This window comes from Mauremys mutica, chromosome 20, assembly GCF_020497125.1.
Source record: "Mauremys mutica isolate MM-2020 ecotype Southern chromosome 20, ASM2049712v1, whole genome shotgun sequence".
NCBI classification, from domain to species: Eukaryota; Metazoa; Chordata; order Testudines; family Geoemydidae; genus Mauremys; species Mauremys mutica.
The window spans coordinates 2,145,826-2,166,823 of record NC_059091.1 but is presented as its reverse complement, the minus strand read 5'-3'; the positions used below and the strand labels follow the sequence as shown (position 1 = coordinate 2,166,823).

General features: G+C 66.4%; 1 protein-coding gene across 4 annotated transcripts; it reads right to left on the bottom strand.

The window, feature by feature from the left end:
• Nucleotides 1-895: 895 nt before the first annotated feature.
• On the bottom strand, nt 896-20,998 carry CACNB3 (calcium voltage-gated channel auxiliary subunit beta 3). 4 transcript variants are annotated; one of them, XM_044995078.1, is made up of 13 exons: nt 20,802-20,998; nt 8,499-8,621; nt 7,917-8,039; nt 7,581-7,696; nt 7,192-7,256; nt 5,850-5,869; nt 5,375-5,455; nt 4,404-4,462; nt 4,127-4,236; nt 3,562-3,713; nt 2,805-2,900; nt 2,485-2,643; nt 896-2,080 (listed from the first exon to the last, which is right to left on the bottom strand). In XM_044995078.1, exons 1-13 carry the CDS (start codon nt 20,838-20,840, stop codon nt 1,766-1,768), a joined length of 1,458 nt encoding a protein of 485 aa, XP_044851013.1. In that variant the 5' UTR covers nt 20,841-20,998; the 3' UTR covers nt 896-1,765. The 4 variants fall into 4 exon arrangements, with proteins under 4 accessions (XP_044851013.1, XP_044851015.1, XP_044851014.1 ...); XM_044995080.1 differs by lacking the exon at nt 20,802-20,998 and adding an exon at nt 12,187-12,362; XM_044995079.1 differs by lacking the exon at nt 20,802-20,998 and adding an exon at nt 9,755-10,879 and having other exon boundaries at nt 897-2,080.

The window sequence follows — 20,998 nt, the reverse complement described above, 5'->3', positions numbered from 1 at the left end:
GTTCTGGCGCCCGGCCCCTTGTTCTCCCCCCCTCCTTGGTGAGCACGGGCTGGGGGGTTCTGGCGCCCGGCCCCTTGTTCCTCCCCCTCCCTTGGTGAGCACAGGCTGGGGGGTTCTGGCACCCGGCCCCTTGTCTCCCCCCCCCCTTGGTGAGCACAGGCTGGGGGGTTCTGGCACCCGGCCCCTTGTTCCCCCCCCCCCCTTGGTGAGCACAGGCTGGGGGGTTCTGGTGCCCGGCCCCTTGTTCCCCCCCCCCTTGGTGAGCACAGGCTGGGGGGTTCTGGTGCCCGGCCCCTTGTTCCCCCCCCCCCCCCCTTGGTGAGCACAGGCTGGGGGGTTCTGGTGCCCGACCCCTTGTTCCCCCCCCCTTGGTGAGCACAGGCTGGGGGGTTCTGGCGCCCGGCCCCGTGTTCCCCCCCCCCCTTGGTGAGCACAGGCTGGGGGGTTCTGGAGCCCGGCCCCTTGTTCTCCTCCCCCTTGGTGAGCACGGGCTGGGGGGTTCTGGCACCCGGCCCCTTGTTCCCCCCCCCCTTGGTGAGCACAGGCTGGGGGGTTCTGGCGCCCGGCCCCTTGTTCTCCCCCCCTCCTTGGTGAGCACGGGCTGGGGGGTTCTGGCGCCCGGCCCCTTGTTCCTCCCCCCCCCTTGGTGAGCACAGGCTGGGGGGTTCTGGCGCCCGGCCCCTTGTTCCCCCCCCCCCCTTGGTGAGCACAGGCTGGGGGGTTCTGGCGCCCGGCCCCTTGTTCCTCCCCCCCCCTTGGTGAGCACAGGCTGGGGGGTTCTGGCGCCCGGCCCCTTGTTCTCCCCCATCCCCCCCCTTGGTGAGCACAGGCTGGGGGGTTCTGGCCCTGGCTGGCAGACACACAAACACCATCTCTAAACTGCAAACGCTTCTTTGTTAAACAGGCTACAGGCTGTCAGGGCAGTAAGTGCTTCCTACACAAGAGCTGTAACAAATCCGTGGCCGCTCCGTGCTTCCCGGCCCCCCGAGGGCTCGCCCCAGCTCCCCCAGGCAGGGGGGAATCTCCCTCTGCCGCTAGCCGGGTAGCACCTGTGCCCCCCTCAGGCACACAGTGGCCAGTCCAGGGCGGTGGGGTGCACTATGTACAGGTTTCTCTGTGTCGTGGCTGGATGCTAGTGGTTATGGGGTGGGCAGTGGGGCTGGGCCGGTGGATGTGGGGGGCAGGCTGAGGAGGAATCAGGGCTGAGCCCCACTGAAGGAGGGGAGCGGGGCAGCATCCAGGCTCCTCACCCTCCCCTTAGGGGTTTTGCACTTAACAAATTGTGCCCTGTTAGCTGGACTCCCAGACCCTGCCCCAGGGAGCCCAGCCCAGCCCCATGGCAGAGGGCAAGGGGGCCGGAGGGGCTTGGAACAAGCACTGCCAGCTATGCAGTTTCAACCAGGGAAACTGAGGCCTGGAGCAGGGGCCAGCCAGTGCATAGACCCCAGGTGTCCTGGCTCCCGACCTCTCCTCTCACGGCTGGACAGGGTGGGAGCAGTGCCCTGGCCGGGGGGTTTCCCTCCAGGGAGATTGTCTGAGCAATGCCTAGTGGGGGCAGGGGGACTCAGGACAGATGGCTTTTCCTCCCAGCCCCAAGTAGTCCAGTTAGGGAGTGTGTGACCCCCCCAGCGACGGGAGGGGCTGCACGCCTGGCAAGGGGGGCTGTGGTTGGGGGAAGGCCGGGAGGCCAGGCTCCGTGGGCCTGTGGGGCTGGTCTGACAGTGGGGAGGGGGGCAATCGGCGGGCGAGCCTGGGCTGGTGCCCGTCAGTAGCTGTCCTTGGCCCAGGGCCTGGTGCGCTGCCAGTTCCTGTCGTTGTGGGTCTGCTCGGCCTCGCGCTGCAGGAGCCGGTCCTGCGAGTCGTGCCCGTTGGCGCTGTGCAGGCCGCTGTTGTGGTGCCGGTGGGGCTGGTACAGCTCCGGGTAGGGGTCCGGGTACTCGTCCTCCAGGGGCTGGGAGCTGCGCTGCGAGGGGGCCGCCCAGGGCTTGTGGGAGGTCTCGCTCGCCTCGTCCGACTGCATCAGGCTGTCGTGCTCTAGGGGGGAGTGCTCCCCTCCCCGCTCCCCCAGCAGCTGCTGGTTCTGGGGGGCAGAGAGACGGGGTCAGGGCCCCCTTTCAGCTGGCCAGGCAGCGGTGGCTCCAGGCTGTCAGGGGGCTCCCCCTGCCAAACAGCTTGGGGTGGGGGAGGGCCTGTCTCAGCGCAGGGGGGCAGAGGGAGCTGAGTCAGCCTCTGGGGGTCCTGGGCCTGGCACTGGGTTACAGGGAGCAGTGCAGAGGGGGTGCATCAGGGCAAGGCGTTCTAGGGGGCCAGACGGCCCCGGCCCCCTTAGCCGCAGGCAGAGAGCCCTCGCTCTACAAGATACAGCCGCCTCTGGGATGTGGGGCAGCAGCTGGCAGGAAGGGACACTGCCCCCTGGGTGAGGGGGGCTCTGGGCAGAGCCGGTGTGTGATCCATGGGGCCGGTGCCCAGCCCAGAGCCTGGTACCTGCAGGCCCGGGATGGCGGCGGGTGGCGTCAGGAGGGGCTGCCCGCCCAGCGGGTGCAGCGGGTGGTGGGTGGCTCTCCAGTACACCTCCAGGTACTCGGCCAGGTGCTCACAGGCGTCCTCCAGCTGGTTCTCGTCCAGGATCACATCAAAGAGCTCCTGGGGGGCAGGAAAGGGCCTGCTCAGGGGGGAGGCGGGGCTGGAGCAGGCTGGCTGGCAGCCGTGGGGCCCTGCATAGGAACACCAGGCTCCCATGGGGGCGGGCGGGCGGGAGGGGGAACGACACAGCCAGAGCTGAGAGTTCGCGGGGTCCCACTCACCGGCGGGCACTGCACCAGCTTGTCTGCCGCCATCATCTGCACGTTGAGGTGCTTCACCTGGGACTTGCCGCGGGATTTGATCAGCCGCTGCAGCACCTGCCGGGGAGAGTGGGACAGTCAGAGCCCCCCTGCTCCCCACAGGGAGCCCCCCTCCTGGGACAGGCAGAGCCGCCCTGCCCCTATGGGGAGCCCCCCCAGCCCCACAGGGAGTCCCCCCATGCCCCTATGGGGAGCCCCCCTACTCCTGGGCCAGGCACCCCCCCCACACCCATGGGGAGCTCCCTCCTGGGACAATCAGAGCCCCCCCCAGACCCATAGGGAGCCACCCACACCTATGGGGAGCCCCCATGCCCTTATGGGGAGCCCCCTACTCCTGGGCCAGGCACACCCCCCAACACCCATGGGGAGCCCCCTCCTGGGACAGTCAGAGCCCACCCCCAGCCCCACAGGGAGCCTCCCTCCTGGGACAGGCAGAGCCCCCCTGCCCCTATGGGGATCCCCCACCCCCCTGAGAGCCCCCCTTCTGGGACAGTCAGAGCCCCCCCACCCTCATGGGGAGCCCCCACTTCAGGCATGGACGAGAGGTCACTAAAGAAAGGCTGGAGGGGGGCGCACTCCCTGCAGCAGGCAGGGCTACCCCAATGCTTCGCTAGGGGCCACAGTGCTGCGGTCTCAGTAGGGGGCGGCCCCCCCCATCCCAGCACCGCCCTGATGGTGCAGCCCGGCCCCTAGGGGCTCCCCCCCCAGCCTCACTCACCTTGGGCGAGGACACCTTGACATAGACCACGATGGGGGCCAGCGAGGTCTTGGCCAGCTGGGCCGGGTGGTTGATGGTGTCTGCGTCCAGCACCACCAGCTGCAGGGCCTTGGCCAGCTCGAAGATGCGCTCGATCTCGCTCTGCACCTCGGCTGGGGGAGGGAGCGCGTGAGCCCCCCCAGCCCTGCCAGCACCCCTCCCTCCCTGGGGTGCCTGCGGCTGCACAGCACAGGGGAGCCGCGTGGCACTGCCTGGGCGGCTGGGGAAGGGTTTTGAGCTCTGGGTCCCAGATCGGCCTCTCCCAGCAGCACCCTGGCTACCCCGGCCCAGGCAGCGCCTAGCCAATCTCTGCCCCCCTCCCCAGATCCCAGGTCCTGGGGTGTCCGGCAGAGGTGGGGGTGGGCCATGTCCTTTGCTCAGGGAGCCGGGGGGTTGCGTCTGGAAGCCTCCAGTCTGACCTGGACGGGGGGCCCCGGGGCAGGCTGCTGCCGCTCCGCCAGACCCCAAGGTGTGGGGGGGGCTACCCCAGCTCTGCCCATAGCCCCCCGCCCGCGGCACGACTCACCGATGCTGGAGCGGGTGGCGGAGCGCTCGATGATGGCACGCTTGCCCGGGTTGTTGAGGACGGAGCGCTTGGCGAGGGACAGGTCGGCGGTGACGCGGGTGATGGAGATCCTGACGAGGGAGAGAGATGGTGACATGTGGGGCAGGGCCGTCCCCCAGGGGCCATGGCAGGTCTGACACACACCCCTGGCCGGCCGGGCTAAGGGCTGCCCCAAGGAGGAGTCGAGCCCCAATGGCTCTGGGGCAGGGGGACGGACGCAGCCTGGGCGGGGGCTCACCTGCCATCAAACCTGTGCTTGAGGAAGTCGAAGAGCGCTTTCTGCATCATGTCCGTCACCTGGGGGGCGGAAAGACAGCGCGGTCAGCCAGCCAGCCCAGGGGCACAGCGGCTGCCCTACGCCAGCCTGGTGCTCCATCCCATAGCGGGATCGTGCCCCTCCCCAGCAAGTCCTGTGCCAGCCCTTCCTCCCGCACGGGCACGGCCGGGCAGCAGATGGCACCAGGGAAGGACGTGCCAGCTGGGATGGGAGTGAGGTGGCTGCTGTGCCAGGATGCCACGGCCTTGCCATCTGCTCACCGTGGGCAGCAGGGCTCCGGGAGGGTGGAGGGGGCGAGCCCAGCCTGGGGCAGGTGCAGACAAGGACAGAGCCACTGGGCTTGTGTCTGTGTCTCTGGGGTGACTGCGTGCACCGCTGCCCACTGCTGCCCAGGGTCTGAACTGCTCCGCTGTGTGTCAAAGCCCCTCTCCTGCCGACAGCAGGCAGGGACTCTCCCTTAGCTGGATGGCAGGGCCTGGGCTTTGGGAGCCGGGGCTCTGGGTCCTGGCCCCATGGTAGCTGCGAAAGCAGCGTAATGGGAGCACAAACTTCTGGGGGAGTCGGGGGGCAGCACTTACTGCATGGGGCGCTGTACCAGGAGCTGACCAAGGCATAAGGGGGGGTGCCTGGGAGATCTCCCTGCCACATGGAGCCCTCGGTGGGGTCAGACGTGTCCCCACGGTTTATTCCCTGGGTCCTGCCCCACCCCCGGGCAATGGGGCTCCTCTCCCTCCTTCTGCCGCCCCCCAGCGATGGGGCATCTCCCCTTCCCTGAGCAACAGGGCTCCCCAAAACAATGGGGTTCCTGCCTCCCCTGGGGGCTCACCCAGTTCTCAGCCCACATTTCCCTTTGCCAGACAGCCCCTGCCCTGCCAGGGGGTGGGGCCATGGCTGGGGAATCCCCTGTGAGGCTCCGCCCATGCCCCTCCTACCTCATATCCTTTCAGGGAGGGGCCCACCAGCACCACTGGTCTCATGGAGGGAACCACGTCGTAGGGCGGGATGTGCTCTGCCTGCGAGAGAGGGGGGTTGGGCACAGGTGAGGGCCCCTCAGCGCAGGGGGGAACCCGCCCGGAGGCGAAGCCAGAGGGACACTGGATGGCCAGTTTTGGAGGGGCCTTAGAACCAACAGGCTGGTGTTCATCAAAGATCCCCAGAGAACCCAGGTGTCCTGGCCAAATCCGCGCCCCCATAGGCCACTGAGGCCGGGCCTCCCTAACCCCCACCCTGCAGCCTGAGTTGAGCACAGGGATCTCGCCTTCCTCTCTGGTCCCAAAGGGCTCGGCAGTTCCATGCTGGCGTGCTCTGCCCCAGAAGTGGCTGCATTCCTTTCAGGTGTCCCCACGTCAGCACCCGCTCACGCTGCCCCCTGCTGGCAACCAGGCAAAACCTGCCCTGACCACTCACCTGCTTTTGCTTCTGTTTTGCTTTTTGGAAAGGAAAGAAGAAAACGGTTGGTGAAAGCAAATTGGGAGCCGCAGAGAGCGAGGAGCTGGGGGAGACTGAGTGTGAGTGTGTGTGTGTGTGTGTGTGTGTGTATCAGGCCCCAGTCCTGAGCACGGAGCCCCAGGGTCACCCCGGAGTCCCCCTGACTGCAGGGGGGGGGGGGAGCGCTAGGTGGCCTGGCCCAGCTTTGTGCTCAGCCCTCTCCCCTGGTGAGCTGAGCAGCAGCTGCCCCCACCCCCACCCCTTTGCGCCTATCCCGGCAAGACCCAGCCCATGATCCCTGCTGCCGGGGGCGGCCCAGGGTGGGTGAAGCCAGCGTCTCACCCCAGGGGGACGTGGCAGCTGGCAGGGTGGGACTCCTGGCACTGGCCCCTCGGCAGCCCCAGGGGGTGAGTTCACAGGGGAGGAGGAGGGATCAGCCTGTAGGGCCCCTCCAGCCTGGCCTGTGTCCCCCCATGTGGAGCTGGGCAGCGAGGGGGGGGCGGTGTGCAGAGGTGGGGGAGCTGGAGCTGGGCAGTGAAGGGGGGGCAGGCTGGGGGGCCGGACTATGAGGGGAGGGGCGGTGTGCAGAGGTGGGGGAGCTGGAGCTGGGCAGAGAAGGGGGGGCAGGCTGGGGGGCCGGACTATGAGGGGAGGGGCGGTGTGCAGAGGTGGGGGAGCTGGAGCTGGGCAGAGAAGGGGGGGCAGGCGGGGGGGCTGGACTATGAGGGGGGCGGTGTGCAGAGGTGGGGGAGCTGGAGCTGGGCAGTGACGGGGGGGCAGGCTGGGGGGCTGGACTATGAGGGGGGGGCGGTGTGCAGAGGTGGGGGAGCTGGAGCTGGGCAGTGAAGGGGGGCAGGCTGGGGGGCCGGACTATGAGGGGAGGGGCGGTGTGCAGAGGTGGGGGAGCTGGAGCTGGGCAATGAAGGGGGGGCAGGCTGGGGGGCTGGACTATGAGGGGAGGGGCGGTGTGCAGAGGTGGGGGAGCTGGAGCTGGGCAGTGAAGGGGGGGCAGGCTGGGGGGCTGGACTATGAGGGGAGGGGCGGTGTGCAGAGGTGGGGGAGCTGGGCAGTGAAGGGGGGCAGGCTGGGGGGCTGGACTATGAGGGGAGGGGCGGTGTGCAGAGGTGGGGGAGCTGGAGCTGGGCAGAGAAGGGGGGGCAGGCTGGGGGGCCGGACTATGAGGGGAGGGGCGGTGTGCAGAGGTGGGGGAGCTGGAGCTGGGCAGTGAAGGGAGGTAGGTTGGGGGGGTGGCACATTGTGCTGCGGGGAGGGCTGGGGTTGTGCGTGGGACCTGCCCACCGGCCTGTGCTGCAGCCATTACCTAAGGACGGGGGAGGCGATCGCCGCTTGCTGGGGTCCCCGAGGCCGGAGGCGTTGCCAGATCTCCTGGGGAGAAGCCACAGTGAGTAGAGGGGGAGCCCCGGGGGGAGGGGGGTAAACCCACGGGGGGGTATCCACTGGGAGCTCTGTGTGTAGCATGCCCACACAGCGTGCACTGCGCGCCATGCCCGCCCCCATAGCTGGTCCCGACACAGGGTAACAGCCTGCTACTGCTGCCGGCTAAGGGAGCTGCCCTGTAGCTCAGCGGCAGAGCTCTGGGCTGTGGTGCTGAAGGTGCAGGTGGGCGTTGTGCTGGTGGCTCTGACCCGAGGGGGGCAGATGGCAGGGGAGGGGGAGAGACCCATAGAATTCCCCCCATGGCCCCTTTACCTGGCTTTCTGCTCCTGCTTCAGCCGCACGGCCTCCAGCCGCTGGGGACTGGGGATGAAAGCGACGTCCCCCCCCTCCTTCACTAGCCGCCCGATCCACCAGTCATTGCTGTATTTCTGGGGAGACACCAGCGGGGGCTGTTACGGAGCTGGGCGCAAGACCAAGCCCTGCCCTGGGACGTAGTAGCTGGTCCTGGGCCCAGAAGGATGGGATTCAGGGGGCGGGGGGAGCCCCCTATCCCTGAGGGAGCTGGTGGCAAAGCCAGCATCAGAACCCAGGTGTCCTGGCTCCCAGCCCCTCCCCCCACCCCCAGCCCAAGTCCAAGTCCAGACTCACCTCCTTGATGTGCAGGAAATCTTTGGCTTCGAAGTTGATGGCGGAGCCCTGCACGGGGCACTCCTCATCCAGGGCCCCGCAGTAGCTGACATTGGTGCGTACGGCAAACGCTACCGGCTTGTGCTGGGGGAGAGCAGGGGGTGGGGGTCAGTACGGGGCAGCTGGGCGCCCGTGTGCCCCCCTCGTGCCATCTGCGGCCAGGAGCCGGCCAGCGTCAGACCATGGGCCCAGTGGTACGAGGGGCCCCACTTCCCTCTGCCCCCCAGGCAGTGATCCCGGGCCGTGGGAAGGAGGGGCTGCCCCGCTGGATGGGCCAAGGGGAGCGGGGCCGGACTCCGGGACCCTCACCTCTATGATACTCCATCATCTGGCTACGCGTGTGCACACGTGTTTGTGCGTGTTCACTGCTGCCCCCTAGTGGCCGGCAGCGAAGCTGCCCAGCTGCGTGTGTCCAAGGCCCTCTACTGCTGCTGGAGCAGGCTGCGAGGAAGGGTCTAGAGGGCCCCAGGTTCGTGGGCCGGTACAGCCAGCAGCACCCCTCCCGTGCAGAGCCAGGGCTGCCCCCGGCTGCCCCCCGGCTACCTTGGCTCTCTCCAGCTGCTGTTGTGCCTGGTTCTCCACCTCGTGCTGGGCCGTCTCGCGCTCCTCCTCCAGGGACACGTCTGAGTCCAGGGACGGCCGGCTGGTGTAGGAATCGGCTGAGCCCTGCGGGGCAGGGGAGCCTGAGTGCCGTCGCCGGCGGACGGGGAGCTCCCCGGCACAGGGAGGCTGTAGCCCGGAAGCCCTGCGCCCCGACGCCGCCCCCGCCCCCAGATCTGTGCTCCTGCGGACACCACCGACTCCCCCAGACCCGCCCTGGGATATTCGGGGGGAGTGGGGGAGAGTACAGGGCGGTGGGTGCTGCTGACAGCCCCTGAGGTGATTAAAATAACACCTTGCAGGTGCCCCCCTGCGACCCCCCGGTGTAGCTGCTAGTGTGCAATGCGGCTTGTAGCCGTGCAAGCCCCAAGGCTATGGTAAGATGCGCTGGCACGACACTTTCTGCACCAGCGCTGCACTGCCGCACTGAAGGATGGGGAGAGAGGGGGTCCCATGGGGCTGGTGTGTCTGCACTGGGGGATGGGGAGCGTGGCGTAGGGGGAGCCCAGGGCCAGCCACCCCAGGGCCGTGCATGTCTCGTCTCTTTAAGAGGCAGCAGGCACAGAGCAGCTGGTGGCGTCAGACAGTCCTGCCCTCCCTCAGCCCTGCTCACGGGGCTGGTCCAGGTGCAGCCCCCAGGGGCGGGAATGGTCCCTTAGCCCCCCTCCCCGCCTTGCTGGGCGTCTCCTCCGCGCCTGGCCCAGGCTCCACCCCAGATGGCAGAGGGAGCAAATCCCAGGCTCCAGCGAGGGTGAAGTCAGCGGCAGGGCCATGCCAGCACCCGCCGGGGGTAAACACTGAGCCGCTCCCCGCCTGCCAGGCCTACAGGGAGCGAATGAACAAACACGACTGCAGATCCCAGCGGCACCGGCTGGCTGATCACTGGGCGGAAGTTCAGGTGACTCCAGGCTCTGTGCTCAGGTGGCCCCAGCGACGTTAGACCCCATCACTGCCTGGGTGGAGCTGGGATTCGCTCCTCCAGTGCTCGTTCCTTTGCACCGCCCAGCGCCCAATTCCAGCTGCCACTTGCTTGCCCTGTCCCTACTTTGGGGGGGTCACAGCCTGCTTTGGGCTGAACCAGCTCGAGGAATTTTGTCACTCCCCCATTTCCCCCGTTCCCCGGATCACTAATGAATACGGTGAGCAGCCCTAGGCCCTATTCCCACCCTTTGTTTCCTGTCCTTCCGCCAGTTACTGACCCACGAGAGGAGCTCCCCTCGCATCCCAGGCTATGTAGTTTCCTTCAGAGCCTTTGGATGAGGGACCTCGTCCAGGTCAGGTTAAAAATCCAGATCCCCCTTGTCCACATGCTTGTCGACACCCTCACAGGATTCTAATAGATTGGCGAGGCGCGATTTCCCGTGACACAAGCCAGGTTGACTCTTCCCCATCTCCGGGGCTGATAATTCCGTTCTTCACTATCGGTTCCACCAGTTTGCTTGGGACTGAAGTTAGACTCCCTGGCCATTACAGGCCAGGATCCCCTTGGGATTTTTAAAAATCGGCGTCACATTTGCTCCCCTGCAGTCGTCGGCTGGGGCGGAGGTGGATTTCAGCGATCGGTTACCGTACTTAGCAGTTCTGCAATTTCGGGTTTGAGTTCCTCCAGGCAGCCCCGTGAACGCCCCGGTCACAGGGAGAGGGTGTGTGGGTGAGACTCACTCCAGCCCCACTGGTTATTCAGTGCAGGAGCCCTGCCCCACTGCCCTCCCAGCCTGGGCACTATGAACCCTCTGGCTCCGCGTGGCAGGGGGAGGGAAATGACTGGGGGTCCAGGGAGACCTCACCATCTTTCACAGCCTGCTGGGCCGGACAGCAGGGTCTGAGCAGGACGGGGCATCAGACGAGGGAGACCAGAGGTGGGGCGGCCCCCTGTGCCAGCCAGAATCACCTTCCCTTCCTTTCCCAGCTGAGTGCCCCCCCCTGGGGAAATGCTGACCCTGCAGTGACCTTTAACCCTTTGCCGGCTGGGGACACAGACCCAGAGGAGGCGCCAGGTCCCGTGTCGCCCACGCTCCTCACGGCCCGTGCCAGGGATCCCTGTGGCTCCGCAGACCCTGGGAAATGCCAGGCACCAGCAGCCTCAGAGGGGGCGGTTTTGTTGTTTCATCGGATTATCCGGCCCCCTGGTGCCAGCCCACACACCTCAGAGCCAAGCAGATGTGCCCACGGTGGGCGCCCGACCCCACCGGGCAGCGCCTCGCACGACCCAGCTACATGCTGCCGGGTCACTCCAGCCCCCAGAGCCTGCGCCCCATTCACCAGCCATGGCTAACGTGGGACAACCTGCCCCGCTCCCCACAGCACCCTGCCCCCTGCCTGGCTGCTTCCCCCCAGCGCCTCGCCAGCCCTCCACCTCCCCCCAGCTTTCCCCACATCCTGTCCCCTGGAGCTCCCCCCACCGCACTCTACTCCTCGTGAGCCCCTGGCCCTGTGTTACCCCAGTGCTGAGCTCCCCGGGGAACCCCACAAGTTCCCACCCCCCCGGCCTAGGCAGCGTGGCTGGTGAGAAACCCCAGTGTGCCCCGTCGACCTGGTACTGGGCGCATGAGGCAGGGGAACGTGCAGTGGCTGTTGGGGTGAGCTGGAAGGGGGGGCTACTCTGCCCCCCACCCCCTCGGCAGGAGACGCCTGGTTCAATGAACGGCTCCTGCTGCGTCCCCAGAACAAAAGCAGAAGCTGCAGTGAAATATTTATAGGTCCCCTGCTCTGTTTCTGAAAAGCCGCTCCCCCCCCCCGCCTCTCCCGGGAGCAACTCCAGCCGCCCCTGCCAGGCTCAGCCCGACTGCCATGGGCACAGCTTGTCCCAGCACCCCCATGCTCTCCTCCCGCCTGGCCCCCTCTTGCCCGGTGCCCCTCCGCCTGCCTCCCACATCCCCCCACGCCCTGGCCCTCTGCCCCAGCTGTGATCCTGATCCCCGACCCCCTTCCTCGGCCCAGCTGACTTGGCCCTGTGGTGCAGCCGTGGGGTCTAGCTGTGGGGGGGCTGTCCCGAGGGGGGGCGCAGCCCCATGGCCTGGCTGGGACGGTCCCAGGGTGCCCTCTGCAGGCGGGCGCAGCGAGGGGCTCTGACCTAACTGGAGTCGCGGAGCAGCCCCTCTAGGCACAGTGCCCCCACACCTGGCACCAGCAGAGCCACGTTCCCACAGCTCAGGGCACTGCGCACCCCCTTTGCCAGGCGCCTCACCCCCAGCATCCCTGCCCCCCACATTCCGACAAAGCCAAGAGCATCTCTGACTCCTTAGAGCCCCCCCCAACCTGGCGCTCCCCTGCCAGGCGCAGAGACAACACCCACTGCCCCATGTCGGAGGGGGGTGGGGCTGTAACACCCGTGCCCCCCAGCACAGCACCCCCACCGCATGCCAGCATAGGCACCCACCCCGGACTCTGAGCCCCCCCCCAGGGTGCCAGCTGTTGCTCAGCATCCAGCCCCCCCCCCGCACCCACTCTCACCACCTTATGGGAGCGCTGCTGGAAATGCCACCGCAGCTATGGTGCTGTATAAATAACCGGGGGGGGGGGCTGCCAGAAACCCAGAGCCCCCAACCAAGGGCAGCACCCCTGGTGCTCCCAGCCCTGCAGGGAGGGGGCTGCCTGCCACCCACCCCCCCAAGCTGGCACCCCCACTCACCACCTCGGAGTCCTCGAAGCCATGGATATAGGAGTCGCCATACATGGAGGAGCCCAGGGCGTGCGGGGGTCGGAGAGAGGCAGGAGTGAGCGGAGGAGTGGGAAGGACCCCCCAGGCGGGCGCAAACTCTATCGGTCCCACCCTGCTCGGCGGGGTGGGGGGAGCCAGGCGCTCTGGCTCCTGCGGGGCTGGCAGAACAGGGCTGGCGACGGGAGGCCTCGGCTGGGGGCCGGCAGGTCCTGGGACCCGGCTGCACCTGCCTGATGGGGCTGGCAGTGGCGGGGGGGGGGGGGGAGCGTGGAAGGGAAGACAGCAGCAGGGAGGGGAGGGGGCGTGGCAGGGAGGAGCGAGAGGCAGAGAACAGCTGAAGGGAACAAAGAGCTGGTGCCAGGGAAGGAGGAGAGACAGCGGCAGCGGGAGGGCGAGGCTGCAGGTTCATCGCTGTAGCTACAGGAGAGGAGGGCGAAGAGAAGGGGCTCCAGGGGCGGGGGTGACCCACAGAATATGTGGGGAGAGTCAGGACATGCACCCTTCTGTGCACAGACGTACAGTCCCCTTGTGCACTAGTGCCAGGATCCGTGTCCCTCTGTGCACAGACGTACAGTCCCCTTGTGCACTAGTGCCAGGATCCGTGTCCCTCTGTGCACAGATGTACAGTCCCCCCCCCTGTGTACTAGTGCCAGGATCCATGTCCCTCTGTGCACAGACGTACAGTCCCCTTGTGCACTAGTGCCAGGATCCATGTCCCTCTGTGCCCAGATTTACAGTCCCCCCCCCGTGTACTAGTGCCAGGATCCGTGTCCCTCTGTGCCCAGATTTACAGTCCCCCCCATGCACTAGTGCCAGGATCCGCGTCCCTCTGTGCCCAGATTTACAGTCCCCCCCATGCACTAGTGCCAGGATCCGTGTCCCTCTGTGCCCAGATTTACAGTCCCCCCCATGCACTAGTGCCAGGATCCAGATCCACCTGTGCACAGATTTACAGTCCCCCCGTCTGTGCACTAGTGCCAGGATCTGTGTCCCTCTGTGCACAGATTTACAGTCCCCCTGTGCACTAGTGCCAGGATCCGTGTCCCTCTGTGCACAGATGTACAGTTCCCCTGTGCACTAGTGCCAGGATCCGTGTCCCTCTGTGCACAGATGTACAGTTCCCCTGTGCACTAGTGCCAGGATCCGTTTCCCTCTGTGCACAGATGTACAGTCCCCCTGTGCACTAGTGCCAGGATCCGTGTCCCTCTGTGCACAGATTTACAGTCCCCCCCTCTGTGCACTAGTGCCAGGATCCGTGTCCCTCTGTGCACAGATTTACAGTCCCCCCCGTGCACTAGTGCCAGGATCCGTGTCCCTCTGTGCACAGATGTACAGTCCCCCCCGTGCACTAGTGCCAGGATCCGTGTCCCTCTGTGCACAGATGTACAGTCCCCCCCGTGCACTAGTTCAGGGATTCTCAATCTTTTTCTTTTGAAGGCCCCCCCCCCAACATGCTATAAAAACTCCATGGCCCCCCTGTGCCAGAGCAGCTGTTTTCTGCGTATAAAAGCCAGGGCCGGCATTAGGGGGGGTGTCCCGGAGTGTGGGGGAGTCCGGCCCTGCACCCCTCTTCCTGGGACTCCCAGTGACTCTCAGCCAGCCAGTAACACAGCAGGTTTATTGGCCAATAGGAACGCAGGCTACAGCAGAGCTTGTGGGCAGAGCCAGGACCCCTCAGTCAGGTCCCTCTGGGGGTTCAGGGAGCTTAGAGCCCAGCTTGGGGTTCCCTGCGCTCCACCCCCAGCCCCAAACCGAAACTGACCCCCCCTCTCCAGCCGGCCCCTTCCTTTGTCCAGCTCCCAGGGCGGAGGTGTGGACTCCCCCACCCGCTCCTGGCTCAGGTTACAGGCTCAGGTACCCCCTGCTCTCCCCGCCCCCAGGCAGACAGTCCCTACTGCCTCGCAGGTAGCGAGCAGGGAAATTGCCCAGGGGGCCCAGGCCACAGGGGCCTCGTGAAGCGAAGCTGCTCAGGTTTCTGCTTCGGCCCCTTGTGGCAGAGCTCAGGGCCCCGGACTTCAGCCCTGCACAGACTTGCTGGGGTCCGGGGCTGAAAGCCGAACACGGGTCCTGCTTGGCGGCCCCCCTGAAACCTGCTTGCAGCCCCCCAGACCCCTGGTTGAAAACCACTGCACTAGTGCCAGGACCCGTGTCTCTCTGTGCACAGATCTACAGTCCCCCCTGTGCACTAGTGCCAGGACCCGTGTCTCTCTGTGCCCAGATTTACAGGCCCCCCGTGCACTAGTGCCAGGACCCGTGTCTCTCTGTGCCCAGATTTACAGGCCCCCCGTGCACTAGTGCCAGGACCCGTGTCTCTCTGTGCACAGATCTACAGTCCCCCCTGTGCACTAGTGCCAGGACCCGTGTCTCTCTGTGCCCAGATCTACAGTCCCCCCCGTGCACTAGTGCCAGGACCCGTGTCTCTCTGTGCCCAGATTTACAGGCCCCCCATGCACTAGTGCCAGGACCCGTGTCTCTCTGTGCCCAGATCTACAGTCCCCCCCGTGCACTAGTGCCAGGACCCGTGTCTCTCTGTGCCCAGATTTACAGGCCCCCCCATGCCCTAGTGCCAGGACCCGTGTCTCTCTGTGCCCAGATTTACAGGCCCCCCATGCACTAGTGCCAGGACCCGTGTCTCTCTGTGCCCAGATTTACAGGCCCCCCGTGCACTAGTGCCAGGACCCGTGTCTCTCTGTGCACAGATCTACAGTCCCCCCGTGCACTAGTGCCAGGACCCGTGTCTCTCTGTGCCCAGATCTACAGTCCCCCCCGTGCACTAGTGCCAGGACCCGTGTCTCTCTGTGCACAGATCTACAGTCCCCCCGTGCACTAGTGCCAGGACCCGTGTCTCTCTGTGCCCAGATCTACAGTCCCCCCCGTGCACTAGTGCCAGGACCCGTGTCTCTCTGTGCCCAGATTTACAGGCCCCCCGTGCACTAGTGCCAGGACCCGTGTCTCTCTGTGCCCAGATTTACAGTCCCCCCCGTGCACTAGTGCCAGGACCCGTGTCTCTCTGTGCCCAGATTTACAGTCCCCCCCCCGTGCACTATTGCCAGGACCCATGTCTCTCTGTGCCCAGATTTACAGGCCCCCCGTGCACTAGTGCCAGGACCCGTGTCTCTCTGTGCACAGATCTACAGTCCCCCCTGTGCACTAGTGCCAGGACCCGTGTCTCTCTGTGCCCAGATTTACAGGCCCCCCCATGCCCTAGTGCCAGGACCCGTGTCTCTCTGTGCCCAGATCTACAGTCCCCCCTGTGCACTAGTGCCAGGACCCGTGTCTCTCTGTGCCCAGATCTACAGTCCCCCCCGTGCACTAGTGCCAGGACCCGTGTCTCTCTGTGCCCAGATCTACAGTCCCCCCCGTGCACTAGTGCCAGGACCCGTGTCTCTCTGTGCACAGATCTACAGTCCCCCCCGTGCACTAGTGCCAGGACCCGTGTCTCTCTGTGCCCAGATCTACAGTCCCCCCCGTGCACTAGTGCCAGGACCCGTGTCTCTCTGTGCCCAGATTTACAGGCCCCCCCCATGCCCTAGTGCCAGGACCCGTGTCTCTCTGTGCCCAGATCTACAGTCTCCCCCGTGCACTAGTGCCAGGAACCGTGTCTCTCTGTGCACAGATCTACAGTCCCCCCCGTGCACTAGAGCCAGGACCCATGTCTCTCTGTGCCCAGATTTACAGTCCCCCCCGTGCACTAGTGCCAGGACCCGTGTCTCTCTGTGCACAGATCTACAGTCCCCCCGTGCACTAGTGCCAGGACCCGTGTCTCTCTGTGCACAGATTTACAGGCCCCCCGTGCACTAGTGCCAGGACCCGTGTCTCTCTGTGACCAGCTTTACAGGCCCCCCCTGCACTAGTGCCAGGACCCGTGTCCCTCTGTGCACAGATGTACATTCCCCCCTTGCACCAGAGCAAGGATCCACGTCCCTCTGTGCAGAGATCTACAATCCCCTCTGTGCACTAGTGCCAGGACCCATGTCCCTCTGTGCATAGATGTACATACCTTCCTTCCACCAGTGCCACGATCCATGTCTCTCTGTGCACAGATTTACCTTCCCCCTTGCACCAGTGCAAGGATCCATGTCTCTGTGCATAGATTTACACTCCCCCTTGCACCAGTGCAAGGATCCATGTCTCTCTGTGCACAGATGTACACTCCTCCCTTGCACCGGTGCAAGGATCCATGTCTCTCTGTGCACAGATTTACAGTCTCCCCTTGCACCGGTGCAAGGATCCATGTCTCTGTGCATAGATTTACAGTCTCCCCTTGCACCAGTGCCAGGATCCATGTCTCTCTGTGCACAGATGTACATTCCCTCCTTGCACCAGTGCCACGATCCATGTCTCTCTGTGCACAGATTTACACTCCCCCTTGCACCAGTGCAAGGATCCATGTCTCTGTGCATAGATTTACACTCCCCCTTGCACCGGTGCAAGGATCCATGTCTCTCTGTGCACAGATTTACAGTCTCCCCTTGCACCAGTGCAAGGATCCATGTCTCTCTGTGCACAGATTTACAGTCTCCCCTTGCACCGGTGCAAGGATCCATGTCTCTGTGCATAGATTTACACTCCCCCTTGCACCGGTGCAAGGATCCATGTCTCTCTGTGCACAGATTTACAGTCTCCCCTTGCACCAGTGCAAGGATCCATGTCTCTCTGTGCACAGATTTACAGTCTCCCCTTGCACCAGTGCAAGGATCCATGTCTCTCTGTGCACAGATTTACAGTCTCCCCTTGCACCGGTGCAAGGATCCATGTCTCTGTGCATAGATTTACACTCCCCCTTGCACCGGTGCAAGGATCCATGTCTCTCTGTGCACAGATTTACAGTCTCCCCTTGCACCAGTGCAAGGATCCATGTCTCTCTGTGCACAGATTTACAGTCTCCCCTTGCACCAGTGCAAGGATCCATGTCTCTCTGTGCACAGATTTACAGTCTCCCCTTGCACCGGTGCAAGGATCCATGTCTCTGTGCATAGATTTACACTCCCCCTTGCACCGGTGCAAGGATCCATGTCTCTCTGTGCACAGATGTACAGTCCCATCCCCCATACACTATGCCAGGATCAGTGTCTCTCTGTGCACAGATCTAGTCCCAGGCTCCAGGATCCATGGAAATGAAAAGGTAATTAACATTTCTGAGTCCTTTGTTAGCAATGCGGGAAGGGGGCGGAAGGGAAAACCGGAGCGATGGAAATGATGGGGTGGGGGCTTCCTTCTCGGGTCTCACCGAGCCGCTGTTAGCCCCCCACCCCCAGCTGGTGGCTGCTCCGGGCACCCAGAGAAACACCCTGGTCCTTGCCAACCCCCTGTTTACCCCCAGCATGAAGCACAATCACCCTGTATCCCATGGCCCAGGCACCACCCGCTCCGCCCTGCAGCGCATCCTACAAACCATCCTCGCCCGGGGCAAGTGCGCAGACACCCCGGGGACCACTACAGGGGCCCATGCCCCCAGCGGGGGCTGCATCAGACTGGCATCCTCAGTGGCACTGCAGGGGGGGCTGTGACACACCCACCAGTGGGTCTCACTTGGGCAGGCCCCACCCAGCTCCCAGCACAAAGAACATGGGGGCCCTGCCCTGGCACTGCACTCAGCCTCCGCCATGGGGCACCCCATGGCCTCAGGCCTTTCCAGCCAGGCTGGAGCCAGCCCCAGGGTGGAGCTGCCCCACCCCACCGGGGCCCAGAGTTCCCATGGCTGGGATTTGCCCACCCCCCCCCAGCAGCTGCACCTCCCCTGGGCTGTGGGGGCAAGGGGGGGGAGAGGAGAGAGAATCCCCCCCTAACTCCCAGCAGAGCAACCACCCCCCCTTGCACCCCCCGACTCCTGAGTCTGGTCCCACCAGCTAGATTCCCCCTCCCTCCAGAAGTGCCCCCTGGCAGCTGGGGAGAGGAAGGTGGGTGGGAACCTTGAACCCCAGCCAGATGAGGGGGGGAGGGCTCCAGCGCCCTGCCCCCCACCACAAAATGTCTCCCCTCCCAACCCCCTGCAACAGCACCCCCCACTCAGCAGCAACTGCCTGTCTGTCACCCCCAGCCCCACCCCGGCCCCTGCCCTCCAAACCTCCCCCTCCCAATTCGCCTGCCCCCCCGCTTCCCTCCCGCTTCCCCCAGGTCTCCCACTCCCCAGACCCCCCAGCGCGGGTCCCTTGTGCCCTTTCCAAGCCCCGGGTCTCCCCAGCCCCCGGGTCTCCCCCTGCCCCCATCTGTATTTTTCCTCGCGTCCCCCCTCTCCCGGAATCCCAGTAACACGCTGAGCGACTGGCGGTGGGGCACCGGGGGGGGCGGGGCTGGAGAGACAGAGCGGGGGGTGGGTCCGGGGAGAAGGGTGGGAGGGACGCGGGGGGGCCGAGCGGGGGCCCCGGGGGCACAGGGCCGGGGGGGCTGGAGAGACAGAGCGGGGGGTGGGTCCAGGGAGAAGGGTGGGAGGGACGCGGGGGGGCCGAGCGGGGGCCCCGGGGGCACAGGGCCGGGGGGAGGACGCGGGGGGGCCGAGCGGGGGCCCCGGGGGCACAGGGCCGGGGGGAGGACGCGGGGGGGCCGAGCGGGGGCCCCGGGGGCACAGGGCCGGGGGGAGGGACGCGGGGGGGCCGAGCGGGGCCCCGGGGGCACAGGGCCGGGGGGGCTGGAGAGGACAGGGCGGGGGAGGGTTTGGGGAGAAGGTGGGGGGCCCTGGGGGGGCCGTTACCTCGTTCAGCAGGAAGGTTGCGCTGGAGTCAGAAAAAGACATAGACGGGGCCAGCGAGCCCGAGCCGAGCCCAGCCCCCCGCCCCGCGCCCGCAGCTCGGCTCTGCCCGGCCGCTCCCCGGTGCGTGGCCGCCCCCCTCCGCCGGCTGCGCCCGCCCCGCGCCCCCCACCCCTCGCTCGCTGCTCCCTCCCCTGCCCCTCCCTCCGCCGGCGCCGCCTGGCGCCCCCTCCCCCCACGAAGGGGCTCCGGCGCCCCATTAGCGGCTGGGGGGCTGAGGGCGCCGCCCCGGGGAGCACCTGGCTGGGGGGGGTCTGCTGCCCCGGGAAGGGGGGGGCAGCTGATCCCCCTCCCCAGCCGCTCACACTAACTGGGGGGGGGAACTCACTGCCTCTGCCCCGGAGCCAGCCCCCCCCCCCGACCCCCCTGGCCTGCACCCCGTGACTCACCAGGGCAGCCTGCCTGCCAGGCACCCTACAGAGCACCCCGCTGCTGCGGGGCCCTGCGGTGCGTGCAGGGCAGTGTCCCGCTCCCCGAAGGGCTGGGGGGCGCTGCGGCTGCTCGCTTGGGGGGGATGGGACCGAGGGGTCCGGGGCAATTTAAGCTCTTGCCCTTCCCCCTGCAGAGCCGGGGGGCTGCTCACCCTGCCCCCCCCGCAGAGCCAGGGGGCTGCTCACCCCGCCCCCCACCCCTGCAGAGTCGGGGGGCTGCTCACCCCGCCCCCCCGCAGAGCCAGGGGGCTGCTCACCCTGCCCCCCCCCCCGCAGAGCCGGGGGGCTGGCTGCTCACCCTGCCCCCCCCGCAGAGCCAGGGGGCTGCTCACCCTGCCCCCCCCCCGCAGAGTCGGGGGGCTGCTCACCCTCCCCCCCCGCAGAGCCAGGGGGCTGCTCACCCTGCCCCCCACCCATGCAGAGCCGGGGTGGGGCTGCTCACTCCACCCTCAGTTCCGATGTTGATTATTATTTAATAGGGATGAAATATTCATTGGCTTCGGGAGAAGCAGCAGACAAGCTCCCCCTCCCCCTACACACTATAAACCAGGGGGCAGGAGAGACCCCAACACCCAAAAAGCTCCACTGGGTGGGAAGGGTGTACACCCAGCCTCTCCCAGCAGGGGGCGCTGCAGGGGGCGGGGCAGGTACCCAGGCTATAGGGGGGTGCACCCAGCTACTCCAGTCCCAGCCTCTCCCAGCAGGGGGCGCTGCAGGGGGCGGGGCAGGTACCCAGGCTATAGGGGGGTGCACCCAGCTACTCCAGTCCCAGCAGGGGGCGCTGCAGGGGGCGGGGCAGGTACCCAGGCTATAGGGGGGTGCACCCAGCTACTCCAGTCCCAGCAGGGGGCGCTGCAGGGGGCGGGGCAGGTACCCTGGCTATAGGGGGGTGCACCCAGCTACTCCTGTCCCAGCAGGGGGCGCTGCAGGGGGGCTCCGGGCTACTCCAGCCCCAGGGGGAGTTGGGGCAGCGGGCAGCATGACGGGGTGAGCGCCATGGGGCCGGGCGCGCTGCGGGAGGGCAAAGGCTCCCTTCACGCGGGGCTGAGCCCTCAGTCCCAGCCAGCACCTCAGCTGCTTTCCCTGGCGCCTGCCCTGCTGTTCCTGTCAGCCCGGCTGGCACCGCAGCCAGCGCTCCCACCTACCTCCATGCTGTGCCCGAACTCCAGCACCTCGGCCCTCACCGCCCCGTAGCCTCTTGCCGGGGGTGGGGGGACGGCACAAGCCTCTAGCAGCTGAGTCTGCAGCCTGAACCCTCTTTCAGGGTCAGTCCAACTCCCTCCTCCTCCCCCCACCCTACGGTGCATCCTCCCCCCCCATCCCTGCTAGACAGACACACGGAGCGGTGCAGCGACGGGGCCGACCCGGTCGCTGCGTGGGCCCACAAGCTGCGGGACCCTCGTTACCTCGTTGAGCAGGAAGACACTGGAATTGGAGAGAGACATGCAGGGCAGCTGCTTCCCAGGAGGAGACGCACCGGCTGCCTCCTCACCCGGCGCCTGGCTCAGCAGCCCAGCCCTGTTCGCAGGCTCTCGCAGGACACAGGCAGGAAGCCCAGCCCACGGGCTCCCACGGGACGGCTCCCGGGACAGCGCACGAGCGG